A 14,946-nucleotide genomic window follows, 5' to 3' on the forward strand; every position below is an offset into this window, starting at 1 on the left:
CTTTTTCGGGCGCGTCCTCCCCATTCCCCCGTACCTAGTCATACGAACTTTGGGCGCGGAAAAGGGCAACCACCATGGGCCAGGGGGGGATAAAATTGGTATCAGGCGATAGGTCTGGTCATGCGAAAGGGCGTAGACGTAGTTGCTTGATGGCCGTCGATGGGGTGGGGGAGATATCGACGGGGGAAATCTCGTAGTAATGGCACTGGCGGATGAGTTGACGTTGCAATGTCACCCGGCGATGGCCTGTTTTGGCCCGGCGCACGGCCTCAGGGGTTCGCTTGCCTGTCCGTTTCCGGTTAGTGCGGGGCTCTCCGATATCAAATTGCCCGGGGAGACTTGGGAGTCTCCAGTCTCGATGCTCCGACTCTCCTAGCAACTGTGATTGATTACTTGATTCTCATTGCCTCCTCCATCCCTTCCCTGACCGACCTAGTCATCCCTGGCCATTCCCCCCACATTCCCCCCCTCCGCCCGCCATGGACCATTCCAGTCAACCCAACAACGCCGCCCTCTACGACGCGCGGAGACGCAGGGGCTCCGTCGGCACCCACCAGCTGTTCGACAACATTGTCTCGGCCTCCAACTGTGGGTAGCGGGCGCGTTGGTGCTATTTCGATGGGTGTGCGGCTGCTGACCACTGAATCGGAACCCTCCAGTCGACCGAGATGAAGTGGACCGACTCCGCAAGCGCTTCATGAAGCTGGATAAGGTCGGCCGCGCGCCTCTTCCCCCACCTCATCCTTCTATTCCAGAACTCTACTAACTAGATATGTGCAATCCAACAGGATAGCTCCGGCACCATCGATCGCGATGAATTCCTCTCCCTCCCTCAAGTCTCCTCCAACCCACTCGCCACGAGGTAGCCACCTGCATCCCAGTTCCCCTCACCTTCCCCTCACCCCACCACATCACCACCATCCCAACCACCACCCCAACTAACACCTCTGAACCCCTCAACAGAATGATCGCCATCTTCGACGAAGACGGCGGCGGCGACGTCGACTTCCAAGAATTCGTGTCCGGGTTATCGGCGTTCAGTTCCAAGGGCAACAAAGAAGAGAAGCTGCGGTTCGCATTCAAGGTCTACGATATCGATCGCGACGGATACATTTCCAACGGCGAGCTGTTCATCGTGTTGAAGATGATGGTCGGGAATAATCTCAAGGATGTGCAGTTGCAGCAGATTGTGGATAAGACGATCATGGAGGCGGATAAGGATGGCGATGGCAAGATTAGTTTCGAGGAGTTCACGGATATGGTGGAGAATACGGATGTTAGTTTGAGTATGACGTTGAGTAAGTGGGCTTTTCCTTGGGTTGGCTTCATGGGTGGTGTTCGCACATGGGGATGGGGATGTGGATGTGGAGTGAGGGCGTGTGCTGACTGTTTTTAGACCAGATTTAATTTGGGAGGAATCCGCTGGATGGTGGATAGGCATATGGAGTATTTACCTCCCTACCGGATAAGTAGGAACCGAGTAGGCAGGATGTTGACGGGTAGGTTCCTTGCGAGCGAAGGATCGGATCTGGTATCTTTATATTTCCTCCCAAGGTTGTCAGTTGAGGGGGGGTGGGTGTGAGTATCAGCGTGAGGGTGATTATCTCTCCTCTGTCCCTTTTCTATATTTCTTATGATTATGACGATAGCCACGACGACTGTAGTTTACTTTCCTTATTTAATTTGCTCCGGGTCGGACTTTGCTAGTTTACTAGTTGTGTTGATTCTTCCTTATCAGTCGTTTATCAGGTAGGTATATGTCTTTATCGATATATAGGTGATTCGTTGGTAGTATGCTATCTGTAACCGACTACGGAGTACTTCTCTTATAATCAATACATCGAGAAATCAACGAATGCGGGAGGGATAAATAAATATTACGTACTATCCATAGCCTACCCTCCTTAACAAACAACCCAGTCAGGTTATCTTAAATTGAACCCAGTCCATACTAAATGGAAACAATCAGAAGGCACCTCCTCTGGCTGTCATCCTGGTCAGTTGGTTGTGCGCTTCTGACGATCTGTGAGGCTTACGCCATGAGAAGGCTACTATGTACCGAGTTGTGAAGTGGGTTGGAGTATATATGATGAAGGGCGAATATCCATATCATTGTCTTTCGGACTCATTAAATTCAATCAGTGAAGTAAGTAACATGCTGTACTAATGAATCGCTCCTTGCGAGTTATCACTTCACTATCCCGATGGTCACGAAACCCTAACTGCTATCCACTCCCACTGCAACCATTGGTAAACCCACCCGCCGCAAAAGCCACCTTATTATTCTTGAAGCACCTAGGCCCAAATGCAATCGGGGTTCGGAATTTCGCCTTCCACTCATTCCCGTCCGCGTCGGGCTCGTCGAGATACTGGAATTCGAACGCCGTCAACCCGCCCGGCCCGAGACATTTCTGGATGGCGGGCTTGAGGGTTTCCTGACCAAAGTCCCAGGTCGACCAGCCGCGGCCGCGCATATTGAATCGAGAAAACAAGACACGATACCCACCATCACAGGACCCTCCGACCTCCTTGGTCGGCGGCCAGGGTCGCTTGAACGAGTTCTGGATGTTGAGTTCGTACGTATAACTCCCGCGGGTCCAACGGCCCCCGAACTTCCAGTTCATTGGGTTCTCGGGATTGTTGCCATCGCAGCTGGTGATGATGCGCTCGAAGGACTCCATGCAGTGGGCCTGGTCGTAGTGGGTGGCGTCGTTGCTGAGCGTGATGCTAAAGTAGTGCGTGTCGGGCGTGTTGTCGTTGAACCAGCGCTCGTCTTTCCAGTTCTTTTGGTTCTTCGGCTGCTTGACTTCGGCGCAGTAGGTTTTGTAGTTTCGGTAGAGGAGGTCCGCGTTGGCGTAGTCTTTGCGTCCGTCTTTTTGCCAGCAGCGGAATTCATCACGGTGACGCTGGCAGGTCGGGTTGGATTTGCCGAGGATGACACTTCGCTCGGTGATGACTGCGTCCAGCACAAAGGAGGCGATTGTCCGGTGGCCCATCTCGTTTGGGTGGAAGTACTTGCCCCAGCGGTCGGGCAGACCAACTCCCAGAGAGACGCCGCTGTCGCCGGGGCAGCCGGGCGGCGCAGGGTCGCGGGGGTTGAGGTCATGCAGGGCCGCGGCGGATGGGTTGGGCGAGTGGTAGAGAGTGGAATTGTAGAGGGTGGACAGGGCATCATCTGGGAGGGCGGTGCTGTTGACAAAGCCACGCTTCCTCAGCTCATGATGTCCGGAGATGGTGGTGTCGGGCTTGAAGAAGTGGAGATAGGGCTGCTTGGGATCGGGATACAGGCCGCTCGACCAGGGCACGCAGTATTGCCCGTGGAGGCCGTCCTTCATGAAAGCATCCCACTCCGCCGTGCGAATGTACGGCCGTCCGTCCTCGTGTGGCCTCATCTCGTGGATGACGTCCTTGATGGCGTTGTTGATGTTGACCACCAGCTGGTTGAATTTCTCGCGGCGCTCGCGCGTCAAGGGCAGGGGGTTGATCGGATCCAGACGTGGGAATGCCCAATCCTGATTGTCCGTACAGTCGTCGTTCTCCGTGTTGAAAAACTGCCCATAGAGGACATAGACGATGATCCCATTGTAGTTCATCTTGGTCAGGAGCGTGTCGAGGATCTCGCGGACATTGGGCTTGAGGATGGTGTCGATGTTATGCTGGGCCTGGTCGATGACTTCCTGGCATTTCTGTTCGCCCTGGAAGGGAAGGAAGATGCAGGTCTTGATAATGTCGGCCTGGTCGGTCAGTCAGTCATGGCGTGCTATACAAGATACGAGACACCTGGAAACGTACCAGGCACAGATCGTTCCCCCCGGCAGTCAAGACTACCAAATCCTGCATTGAGTACAACCGCTTGGCCTGTTGATAAATGTCGGCAGTACGATCACCGCTGCATGCCTTGTAATCAAAGTACCGCACCTGTGGCCCGAAGGCATGTTTCAGAAGAGCTGGATACGACAGATCATAGCGGGAGCATTTGTAGTCGGCTTCCCTTTCACTCCACAGATCTCCACTGCCAATACCTGCCGTGTAGCTGTCGCCGATGGCTGCCCAGTCTTGAATCCAGGTAAGATCCAGCGGGTCGTATGACACCTGGGGAGTGGAATAGTCGTTGGAGTTCAGATCATGGCCAGTGATAAGGTTCACCAGCAGGAGTATGAGCAGGATCATACTGGCTTGATTGAGCGGGAGTAACAGAGAATCGATGAGGGTAGTAGGTGGGAAAGGTTGGAAACGAAGAGAAGACGTCGACCGTTTATACTCTGCCAGAGAGATGGGGAGGAGCCCCAAGACCCAGGCTTTCCCAGTCACAATGTGGATTCACCGGAATAAACTCACCCAGACGGCGTGAAAGCTGACACTCACCCTTTCTTTCTTTTCGTATCGATGGTGGCCATAGGGTGGACTCCAACAAAAAAAAGGTGGCGTTTCCGTCACTGCTAGGGATCCACCCAGGGTCAACGCGTGAATGGCTTCATGGTGTTGACCTCCGTGAAGGCAAGCAGGCCATGTCTGGGGTAACCAATCTCCCTTATAAGAAGCAGACCAGAGGCAAAAGACCCTCTCTCTCCTTCCAAACCTCAACTGCCACCAACGCTGTCGGAACAACCATGGCAAACAGCTCGGTCGTTTTCGTCTTCTGGCTATTCCTATTCGGTTGGCAGCTGGCCTCCAGCGTTGCTTTCTCGGAGAATGGAGCCCTCCCTCCCAATTTCGATCCCATCCATCCCTTCAACCTCCTCTCGACATCCACCGGCGCGGACACCACCTGTTCCAAGTCCAAGCCTTGCAAGATAGGATGCTGTGGTCCCCTGTGAGAGCCTTCCTATCCGAACTTTTGATTCCAGGCTGACCCCAACAGCGACAACTCTGGTAGCGGCAACTGTGGCTTTGGCCCGGAATTCTGCGGGCCCAAATGCACGTCAGACTGCGATCGCAAGAGCGAATGTGATCCTGGCTGGGGAAAAGAATGGGCTAATAGCAGCACGTGCCCACTGAACGTCTGTTGTAGCAAGTTTGGATTCTGCGGTGCGTTTCCCACCCCTGGCACCAGCAGTAGACTGCTTCTAATCATGCCGGCAATAGGAACCTCTCGGGACTTTTGCGGAAATTCCGTTGTTGTCTCTCCCCAGTGCAGTGGTACCAGTGCCCGTGAACGCACCATCGGGTACTATGAAGCGTGGAACATAGAGCGCCCCTGCGGAAGTCAGTTGCCTCCAAGGTCCATTCCACAGCCATAGGACTAACCACGGACAGAGATGGCTCCTGATGACATTCCCCTGGGCTACTACACGCACCTTAACTATGCGTTCGCCTCGATCGACCCGCAGACGTTCCGCATCGCCGCCATGGACAACACCACGGGCTCCCTGTACCGATCGGTGACAGCCCTAAAGAGGAGACAGGGCAACCTCGAGGTGTGGATTGCCATTGGGGGCTGGGCGATGAACGATCCGGGTCCGACTCGAACCGCCTTCTCCGATCTGGCCGCCTCTGAGGCTGCGCAGGACACTTTCTTCGAATCGCTGATCAGCTTTATGCAGAGTAATGGCTTTGACGGGGTGGACCTCGACTGGGAATACCCAGTGACGGACGACCGGGGTGGGAAACCGCAAGATTTTGCCAACTTTGTGACGCTGCTGAAGCGCCTGAGGGAGCGTTTGAACCAGACCGGTCGACGATTCGGCGTGTCCATCACTTTGGTAAGTCATTCGTAAGAGGGATCACGTCTCAGGGACTGACACCGCACAGCCAGCCTCCTATTGGTACCTGCGAGGATTTGACATTGTCAATCTCGAACCACACGTGGATTTCTTCAACATCATGACTTATGATATCCGTATGATCCCACTTCCCCTTGCACCGTGCAGAGGTTCTTGACTGACGAATCATGTAGACGGTCTTTGGGATGCCACGAATAAGGAGCTCGGACCGTATGCCTTTGCGCACACCAACCTGACCGAGATCAACGCCGCGCTCGAGCTTCTCTGGCGCAATAACATCAACCCGGCCCGAGTCAACCTGGGTTTAGGCTTTTACGGCCGTAGCTTTACAATGAAGAACCCTGGATGCCTGAAGCCCGGCTGTCCATTCTCAGCTGGGGCGCGCGCTGGTGAATGTACTGGCACGCCAGGGGTGTTGGCTGCCTACGAGATCAACAAGATCATCCAGAAGGGCGGTGCGGACGTCACCCTCTACAAGGATGAAGCAGTCACGGTGATCACCTGGGACAAGGACCAATGGGTAAGCACGGACAATAAGGAGACGCTGAAGTTGAAGCTCGACTACGCAAACAAGCGGTGCCTCGGGGGAACGATGGTCTGGGCAATCGATCTGGATGACGGGACGTTGATCGGGGAATTCGGCGAGGGCATGGGGAAGAATCGATCGATCGTCCGGCCCCGTCGCACCGCGCTCATACCCGACCTGGGGACGACCGATGAAGATGATATTTTGGGATGGAAGAAGTGGAGAAGAGAGCATCATGGCGGGCATGGTCACTGATGCTAACGATGCATGTTGGAGGTGGGACGTGGTATGCAGGATGCGGTAGGCAGTAGGCAGAATGGGCGGGGATTCGCTGTGGTTGGCAAGCTGTAGATGCTTTGACTGATAGACTTCCTGCTTGAAAATATCCCGTTCGCTTTCTGTGCAAGGTATTAGTCCGTAGTGTGGAGTAGTGGCCTACCCATGCTCTGTGAATATCACTGCAAGACTGTGAATCAACCACACCCTAGGATGGATATTTAACAGCCGTTTCTCGCCCTCCGACCTTTCCTAGTTCTCCTCATCCTGTTCTTTTTGTCATTCCTCCTATTTCTGCACAGCTTCTCTTTTCAGACACAATGGCGTCCCTGCAACACTGGGTGGTCTTCCTCCTGCTGTCCATCTTCCCCGTGGTTGATGCCGGTCATCCTGACTGGGAGCATGCTCGGTTCTCCAGCCCCGCATGGCTTTTTATCAAACCAGGGGCTAAGTACCAGCTCTGGCCCAGGTCGACCATCCCGCTATGCTATGACAGTGACGAAACCCGTGACACATTTCATGACATTCTCTGGGCTGCGATGCGATTATGGTATGCAGCCGGCTTGCCCGAGAGTTTCCGACTGCTCGAGATCAACCGCCTGGCTTGCATCCACAACCCTTTTGAATCGCTGTACGTTGAGGGCACGCGTGATGTACTAGCCAGCGACATCGGTATGCCATTAATCAGCATGAGGAGTGGTGCAGATCAACCCGAGGTCGATAAACCTACCATTAAAGTGTTTGTTGATCGTGAGAATCTTGGATGGACTATCAAATCGGCTGCTCACGAATTGGGACATGCCTTTGGACTTTTACACGAGCATCAGAATCCTTCATTCTGGGGTCCCAATGGTGCCGACAAGGTCTTTCGCTTCTACTGTATGCACCTGCACGATTTCGTGGAGATCACCGAGGGAATGTATGAGGACGACGTCTGGGGACAGACTGGTGTCTGCAGAGATATCATATCCGCAGAGGAGATTGGCTTTAGTGCCGGCGACTGGCTTCCAGAAGTGGCCACCGATGTATTCACACCGCACCCGTGGTGGGCACACGACAGCATGGTTGATTGGGATTCTATCATGCTTTACCAGTCTTTTAGTGATAGCATTGATGAAGACCATATACCGGTTCTCACTAGATGGGACACATCTACCTGGGAGTCGTCCTGGACACCCAGTACACTGGATGTGGCCGGATTGGAGGCCATGTATGAGTCCCCGTGGGCCAATCCAATGCTGCCGTTCTGGAATGATATTCGGAGCCCTTACTTTGCGCTCTTTCGACAGTTCAGCCATTGTGCTTGACCACTAGCAAGTGAATGGAGGGACTGCTGGGTGTGAAGGGAATGGGAAGGGAATAGGAGGGGGAGCAGGTCACTTAATGGATTATTCTAGATCGTGATGGTGAAGAAACTTGTATTCCTTAGTGTTAGTTGGAAGCCTAAAATGGATTGTGCCGTGCTGTGAGGTGAGAGTGACTGTGCCAGTAACCTGACTGAGTTCAAGTGAGTGAAAGAGTAAAAGAGAATGAGGAACAGCAAGAGGAGGGAAGAGGGATTCCCCCCAGCAGGTGACCAGCCCGGCCTCCCCCCTCCCACTTATATCTTCTCTTCCCCTTCCTTCTCCCTCTCTGCCATCTCAATCTCCATCTCAATCTCCATCTCAATCTCCATCTCAATCTCCATCTCAATCTCCATCTCAATCTCCATCTCAATCTCCATCTTCATCATCTCCTGAGCACAATCATGGCTTTCCCCCTTATCCCGCTAATTTCCCTGCTGGCGTGGATGGCCGCTGCACAGACACTGGCTATCAACGTCGCCACCACCACCGCTGATCCTACTCCCCATGGCCCAACTATGACAGGAATCCCAGCCAGTTGCAATCAATGGTATACCGTTCAGAAAGGTGATACCTGCTATGCAGTTGAGAAGGCCTTTGGGCTCACCCCTCAGCAATTTCAGCAGTGGAATCCGGCTGTTTCCTTGGACTGTCAGGGCAACTTCTGGCCCGGATATGCATATTGTGTGGGCATAGGAACTGTGGCCCCGACTACAACCTCCACGACATCAACTTCGACAACTTCGACTTCCAAGACTTCAGCCTCCACCGGTGATCCGACTCCCCATGGCTCAACCATGACAGGGGCCCCGGCCAATTGCAATCGATGGTACACTGTTCACCAGGGTGATACCTGCTATGCGGTTGAGAAAGCATTCGGGCTCACCCCTCAGCAATTCCAACAGTGGAATCCAGCTGTTTCTTTGGACTGTACGGTGAACTTCTGGCCGGGATATGCATATTGTGTGGGTGTTGGACCGGTGATATCGACCTCAACTAGCTCCACAGCTGGGCCCCCGTCGACAACCACCGCTCCCATCACTTCCTCGACTAGAACTCTTTCAACCAGTACTTCCTCTACTAGTACTTCCGCAACGCTCCCTCCCTCGATCACCACAACTCTCCCAAGCACAACGGGAACCACTAACACGACCTACTCTGTCCGCAATCCAATCACCTCCTATAACGTGACCACGTCAACTATTGATGACCAGTGGCCTCCAACCAAAACCCAGGCCGGCCAGCCCACAGACTGCGATAAATGGCATCTAGTCGGGGCAGGTGACACCTGTGACAGGATCTTCCAGCGCTACCGCAACACCATCACCAAAGAGGAGCTGTAAGTCTCAATTCTCCAGCCCTGTCTGCCGTTGCTAATATGATTGTCAGTCTGCAATGGAACCCCCAGCTCAAGGCAGATTGTGATTACCCCTTCACCGGCTACTGGGTGTGTGTGGGCATCAAACGTCCAGCCCTAACTCTGGTCTATCCCACCGGCACGGACCCGGTCTCCATCCCCGATCCCACTCCTTGGACTCCCCGTCCCATTCCAACGGACAACTCCACGACAGTCTATCCTCCCACTCACACCCAGCCGGGTCTCGCCCCGAGCTGTTCGATCTTCTACGAAGCCAAACCTGTACACTCAGCCCCCCTTTCCAATGCTCTCTAACATGCATAGACTAACTCAAAGATAACAGTCCGATAGCTGCACAGAGATCCTCTCCAACAATCCTCTCCTCGTGCCCGCTCTTCTTTACGACTGGAACCCAGCCCTTCACCCCGACTGCTCCGGTCTTCAGCCGGGCTACTTCTACTGCATCGCAGCCTACAACAGCTCGACCCTTCCTTTTCCACCTACAGTCACAAACCAGCCCTACCCAACAAAGCCGTACACTGGTAAGAACTGCACAGGCTGGTACCTAAAGGAGGACGGGGATACCTGTTCCCTGATCTTGGATATGTTCGGCACGTTCGATCAGGCACAGTTCGTGGCGTGGAACCCGGATGTTGGGAAAGACTGTATCGCTCTCGAGGTATCCCGTTCCTCCTCCACCTTATCCATTTCCACAACCTCATACTAACCCAAATCATCCATCTCTGTAGAACGGTTACTACTACTGCATCTCCGACGCCAACACCCCCACCACCCGCATCCGACCTATCCCTACAACGCCCATTCCTACAGCCTTCCCCAGTCAAGCCGGCGTGAATAAAGCATGCAACAAGTGGTGGCTAGTTTCATTGTAACTTCCCTCCCATTCATCCAACCACTCAACTACAACTAACACCCTCCAGATCCAACACATGTTTCCTCATCGCCCATAACAACGGCATCACAATGGAGGAGCTCTTAGACTGGAACCCGGATATCTCAGGGAAAAGAACCTGTGATGAGGGATTAGTTCCAGACACGGAGATCTGCGTGGGAGTTTCGATTCGGTCGACCACCACGGATGCTGACCCTACTGAGTCGACTCCAGTGAGTGAAAGTGATGTTGCGCCTGTGACTGCGACACCCGAGGCAAGCTCATCTGCAATGATGCCACTAGGTAGTTCGTCCCGTCGCCTGTGGTGATAACTACCCCTTATCCGGTTTCATCGTTACTGCAGGCGGCGGTAAGACTACTGGGTCTGTAGGGTTTATGGTGGATTTTTGCGGTAGATAGTGTGAAGGATGCGTGGATCTAAACTGGAGGATAATCGATCAGTGATAGGGAATATTGATGCATAACTTCGAAGTAACAGTACCTCCTATCTATAATGATACCCCCCTCACCAATACGTAGTGACAAGCTCTCTCCCCGACCGACCAAGCACCAAGTCCTCCCCCGTATGCATCACAGTCTTTACCTGTCTCTCATGGACCAAGAAGAACTGCAGCAACGATACTCGATGATTCCCACATATCCAGCGTCCATTCGTACAAGCACCCTCCGCACTAGTCAAACACTCCTCTTCGATTTCAATCACCTTCTCTACGATCTTCAGGGCGGTCATGCCCTCGCAGATGCCTTCTCGGCCTGGGAATCGTCTTAACAGACGCATTGCTTGTTTTCGGATCGTCGGCTCTCGACAGCGGAATGCGACCAGGAACAAGGGCTCTGTGGTTATGGTTGCGAGGGAGAAATTTAGTTTGGGGGGTTGGGGTGGATTTTGAGTTTGGTGATTGGGGGCTTCCAGGATTTCGCTCACGAGGTGGAGGATGCTGGCGTAGTCTTGGGTGAAGTCATCGTGGGCGAGTTCGCCTTTGGAGAAGTCCATGGTTAGGGCCACGCGGGCGAGGGCGCGGCGGATGTATAGAAGGCTTAGGGCTTTTTTGTCTTCTGGTTGGGGGGTTGTGGATAGGAACTGGGCCAGTTTGTTATCCCAGTCGGTGAAGTTGTCGATGCATTTCTGTTTCTTGGTCTGCGTTTCTGCGTTCGGACCGTGGGTGTATAGTGAAGGGTCTGAGAAGAGCTGCATCATATGGTTGAAATGTACCTCTAATGCGACACAGGCATCGAGGAGGCTTTGGAAGGGAGCTTGGGATGATGATGGGGTGAGCTGTTTGTCCGTCCATTGGAGGTTCTTTAAGCGGTACGGACGGGCTTGCGAGTCAAGTTGGGAAAACAAGATGAACAACATCTTCAGATCCAGATCCTCGTCTGACTGACATCCGGCTATGTCCGCCAGATTCCAGTGGTGCAGTAGTTTCAGCCCACTGTTGATATGCACAAAGGCCTGCGACTGTCGGCCTTGTAGACTGGATAATGTGGTAAACAGGAGACAGATGCTCAGGACGACTAGTCTGTCGAGCTTGGTCAGGTCCTGCCCTGATAGTAGCGTTTGCAGACTTTGAATGGATTTATTCCACTGCCGTAGTGCGAATCTGACTTCATTGTTATCCTGCGATCTCGAGACAGTGATAGGAGTACGGTCTGTCACGAAATTTCGATGTGCACCTGCTACCGCGGCCATGGCATGCCAGAGTGCTGGGTATTGATGCGACATTTGAAGCAACCTGCAAGCCCAACGGCCTTGGTCAAAGAAGCCAGCCAGATTAGGCGTAGTGACCGAATGAAAGAACTGGAAACTCTCCATTTCGATGCGGTCCCCTGGCAGTAATTCCCAAGGGGAGGGCATCTGCACTACCTTGAGAGCCTTGGACGTCGGCTTTTGGGGTACCGGGTTGTAGCCATCGCATTTTCGTCCGGTGGAGGAGCATCTTTGACAGCTATGGAGATGTGGACGTCAGTGGGCCTGGCCCTGGCTTATATATGCTGTGCACGGCGGGGGCTGACCTCGGCTTGGTTTCATCACATTTGACTTTCCGGATCCTGGACTAGTCAACGATGTCATCCACCAGCGATCGAAGACTCAATCTTACTTGCAGGTGACACAGCCGGTCTTGACCTTGGGGGTCCACTGTTTCTGTCGCACCCTGCCAGACCGATTTAGGCGTGAGGAACTCTCTCCCCGCCTAGTCAGCTCTTTCTGTCTGGCGTCAGAATCTGGCGGGTGAGAATCGCGCATCTCGGCATCTCTGGGGTGTATGAACGAGGCATCCACTCAGCAGCGGTGTGATGGGCATGGGGGCCAGCCACATCAGCCACGTGTTGGACGATTCACCATCTCCCCCGCCACACAACCAGTGGCGAAGGGGGGCTAACCAAATCGGGTGAACTGTTTACTCTGATGTAGTTGTGAGGGCATTTTAGTCAGCGCTACATTGCTTCCCAATAGATTCAATCTGCACTGTTCTTTTGCAATAGTATATATATCTGGATCATATTGGATATATTAAACCCTCCTCTCTCCAAGGAGATTACACTATGAGAAACCCCTGAGGAACCTTTTGAAAGAGACCATATGTAGTAAGATGAGATACTCCTTCTAACATTTACCACATACCTTCTCCCCAAACGCTCTCCAATCGTAAGGAACACCCTATGTGAAACGAGCATCGATCCTACCTACTCTGACCTCACCACATATAGTAGTGCCACAAACACAAACCATTGTCCCTAATAAGCAAGATGTCAGTAGATCACGCGATCCATGCACCCATCCCTGTCGGTGATCTACATACCTCCAATCCAGCCAACCAGTCCATACTCGAATCAGCAAACTTAATATCGTCCAGCTCCCAACATCTGCTTCACTGGTATTGAACTATATCCAATACGTCTTTTTCTCTTCAGATAGCGATAGCACCTACCCAAACCCAAGGTCTCAGACCCCATTCGAAAAGAACCCGGACTTCTAGTGAGCATGTAGATAACCCACCGAGACCCTAACCCAGGTCCGTAGGTAGTAGTACTTTTGTCCTCCGTACCACCAACAGGAAAGACTAGCCAGCCAACTAGACGGGAGAAAGTACCAACCAACCAACCAACCAACCAACCAACCAACTTCCAGGCTAGAGGTACTCCGTACTTAGTACTTAGTCTTCCTACTATGTAGGCAGTAGGATTAGTTCCATCAGCCACATGATCATTTGCCATCCAATAGAAAGTGAAGATGAAGGTTTTCAGTACTACATCCAACAACCTAACCGAACCGAACCGAACCTAACTTTACATATGTACTGTGTATCATGGGGGGGGGGGGGGGGGGGCTCGTATATGACCACGTGCTCCTATTCATAGATCTCCAAATTTCGTATTCTAACTTTCTATACTGAATTCATGTAGGTAAGCTTCCATACTCCTCCCACTACCACCTTAACAATACGATCCTATCACTACCAAACCACATAGATAGATACTTATGTACTCCGTACCGATCCCATATCCATGATAGGTACTAAGTACCCAACTCCTCCAGGCTCCAACTATATACTACTACCCAACTAAGTATACACCTCCAACATCTACCCAGTAACCCAACCCAGCCCAACCCCAGACCAGTCAAGCCCAATCCCCCCCCATTTTCCCCATCCTCTATGCTACTACATCACACCCCCTCATCTACCCATTCACCCATCCACAATCCCCTCCCCACTACTGCACCCCTACCTTGATTTTCGAGCTGCAGAATCCCAAACGCCCGTCTCGGGAAGAAAAAGATAGTTCGTTTTGCATTCTGGATGATTCTATGGGCTTCGATGCATCGATCGTCAGAGTCAGACATTGATCGGGACCGATCGATGGATCTTGCAGATTTAGTACTATACAGGAGGAATGGCATCCCCGGAGGAAGATATGTCGGTACTTAGGTGTCGGGATTAAGCTGTACATGTGCATGGGTGGATGTCTTGCTGGGTGCGTCTGCAGGATGTAATCTGATTCTTTGTAGCGGAGGAGCTGGGATGGAGTTGGATGTCATGGTCGAGGAGTTGTAAGATTAATACTAATACTACCTATTATGCTAATCTGGGTATCTTAGTCCTAACTAATACAAAAGGAACATCATCACAAAGGAAATATAGTACAGTCACATAAGAAATCCCGCCCATGCGACCAACCACCTGATTTGCGACGATGCCCGAAGATCGAAGCGCACTCCCTCGAGGAACAGGGAATGATCCAAGTATCTCAGCCAAGGCCATCGCCTGCTTGCTGATGGAAACCGGGCATCCATCACTCCTCGGGGGTTGACCGAAAGGGCAAAAGGGCTGCCGCAGGATTCGATCCGGTTCAGCCGCACTCCGCCATCATTCGAGTCGCACACAGCCCGCCAACACAATCCCATCCCAACCAAGCAAATCAGCCCAACCCCCGTCCAGCTCTATATCCTGAAACCAACCATTGCGCCCGACCAGGTCGTTGCTCCTTTTATGCGAAACCGTAGTGCGGTGTGTACACTACCCTTCAAACGCCGACTGGGAAATACGTAACACCCTGTTAGTTTTCGATGATGCGGGTTGGGGATTTCATCCCAATTTCCTTCCGCCGCTGCGATCCTCAAGTGTCTGCTCCCCTATAGGGCGGAGTTTGTTCCCGGGAATGGTCTGACACGAGGGACCAGCAGGGAGTGGGGGCGATGCCTGAACACACTTGACTTGTCGAAACCTGGGTGCCCATGGCCTGGTCAGTGAGACAAAAGGAGGAAATAAAGAAGAGACCAAGGAAAAGTCGTGCCACGAATGACGATG

At 52.7% G+C, this 14,946-nt stretch overlaps 6 protein-coding genes across 6 annotated transcripts; 4 read left to right on the forward strand and 2 right to left on the reverse strand.

The window, feature by feature from the left end:
- Positions 1-462: 462 nt before the first annotated feature.
- Positions 463-1,861, forward strand: cnaB (calcineurin regulatory subunit B). The gene is made up of 5 exons (XM_025719106.1): positions 463-588; positions 660-712; positions 789-862; positions 964-1,298; positions 1,397-1,861. The coding sequence occupies exons 1-5, from the start codon at positions 480-482 to the stop codon at positions 1,405-1,407; spliced, it is 582 nt and encodes a 193-aa protein (XP_025577090.1). The 5' UTR covers positions 463-479; the 3' UTR covers positions 1,408-1,861.
- Positions 1,862-2,225: 364 nt separating this feature from the next.
- Positions 2,226-4,198, reverse strand: BO80DRAFT_472267 (SGNH/GDSL hydrolase family protein; the record flags this gene model as incomplete). Its single annotated transcript, XM_025723132.1, has 2 exons — positions 3,793-4,198; positions 2,226-3,734 (listed from the first exon to the last, which is right to left on the reverse strand). The coding sequence occupies exons 1-2, from the start codon at positions 4,168-4,170 to the stop codon at positions 2,226-2,228; spliced, it is 1,887 nt and encodes a 628-aa protein (XP_025577091.1). The 5' UTR covers positions 4,171-4,198.
- A 412-nt stretch (positions 4,199-4,610) lies between these two features.
- Positions 4,611-6,504, forward strand: BO80DRAFT_351559 (glycoside hydrolase; the record flags this gene model as incomplete). Its single annotated transcript, XM_025715584.1, has 6 exons — positions 4,611-4,813; positions 4,862-5,028; positions 5,086-5,205; positions 5,257-5,702; positions 5,752-5,839; positions 5,897-6,504. The coding sequence occupies 6 exons, from the start codon at positions 4,611-4,613 to the stop codon at positions 6,502-6,504; spliced, it is 1,632 nt and encodes a 543-aa protein (XP_025577092.1).
- Positions 6,505-6,845: 341 nt separating this feature from the next.
- BO80DRAFT_472270 (uncharacterized protein) lies at positions 6,846-7,960 on the forward strand (the record flags this gene model as incomplete). The annotated part of the gene is made up of 1 exon (XM_025723133.1): positions 6,846-7,960. The coding sequence occupies one exon, from the start codon at positions 6,846-6,848 to the stop codon at positions 7,830-7,832; it is 987 nt and encodes a 328-aa protein (XP_025577093.1). The 3' UTR covers positions 7,833-7,960.
- A 426-nt stretch (positions 7,961-8,386) lies between these two features.
- Positions 8,387-10,529, forward strand: BO80DRAFT_378472 (LysM peptidoglycan-binding domain-containing protein; the record flags this gene model as incomplete). The annotated part of the gene is made up of 7 exons (XM_025716741.1): positions 8,387-8,569; positions 8,624-8,886; positions 8,938-9,207; positions 9,258-9,507; positions 9,569-9,904; positions 9,975-10,114; positions 10,167-10,529. The coding sequence occupies 7 exons, from the start codon at positions 8,387-8,389 to the stop codon at positions 10,444-10,446; spliced, it is 1,722 nt and encodes a 573-aa protein (XP_025577094.1). The 3' UTR covers positions 10,447-10,529.
- BO80DRAFT_423668 (Zn(II)2Cys6 transcription factor) lies at positions 10,505-12,417 on the reverse strand. The gene is made up of 4 exons (XM_025719107.1): positions 12,238-12,417; positions 12,152-12,187; positions 10,620-12,084; positions 10,505-10,560 (listed from the first exon to the last, which is right to left on the reverse strand). Exons 1-3 carry the CDS (start codon positions 12,381-12,383, stop codon positions 10,644-10,646), a joined length of 1,623 nt encoding a protein of 540 aa, XP_025577095.1. The 5' UTR covers positions 12,384-12,417; the 3' UTR covers positions 10,505-10,560; positions 10,620-10,643.
- Positions 12,418-14,946: the final 2,529 nt, after the last annotated feature.

This window comes from Aspergillus ibericus, assembly GCF_003184845.1.
Source record: "Aspergillus ibericus CBS 121593 unplaced genomic scaffold BO80scaffold_12, whole genome shotgun sequence".
Taxonomy (NCBI): Eukaryota; Fungi; Ascomycota; class Eurotiomycetes; order Eurotiales; family Aspergillaceae; genus Aspergillus; species Aspergillus ibericus.

What these genes read in the sequence shown, in the direction of transcription:
- cnaB (XM_025719106.1), top strand. Translation starts at nt 480, where the DNA reads ATGGACCATTCCAGTCAACCCAACAACGCCGCCCTCTACGACGCGCGG. An exon ending in CATTGTCTCGGCCTCCAACT is followed by an intron (nt 589 to 659) that starts GTGGGTAGCGGG and finishes GGAACCCTCCAG; the next exon opens with TCGACCGAGATGAAGTGGAC. An exon ending in GCTTCATGAAGCTGGATAAG is followed by an intron (nt 713 to 788) that starts GTCGGCCGCGCG and finishes GCAATCCAACAG; the next exon opens with GATAGCTCCGGCACCATCGA.
- BO80DRAFT_423668 (XM_025719107.1), bottom strand. Translation starts at nt 12,383, where the DNA reads ATGCGCGATTCTCACCCGCCAGATTCTGACGCCAGACAGAAAGAGCTG. An exon ending in ACCGGCTGTGTCACCTGCAA is followed by an intron (nt 12,188 to 12,237) that starts GTAAGATTGAGT and finishes TGACTAGTCCAG; the next exon opens with GATCCGGAAAGTCAAATGTG. An exon ending in TGTGATGAAACCAAGCCGAG is followed by an intron (nt 12,085 to 12,151) that starts GTCAGCCCCCGC and finishes ACATCTCCATAG; the next exon opens with CTGTCAAAGATGCTCCTCCA.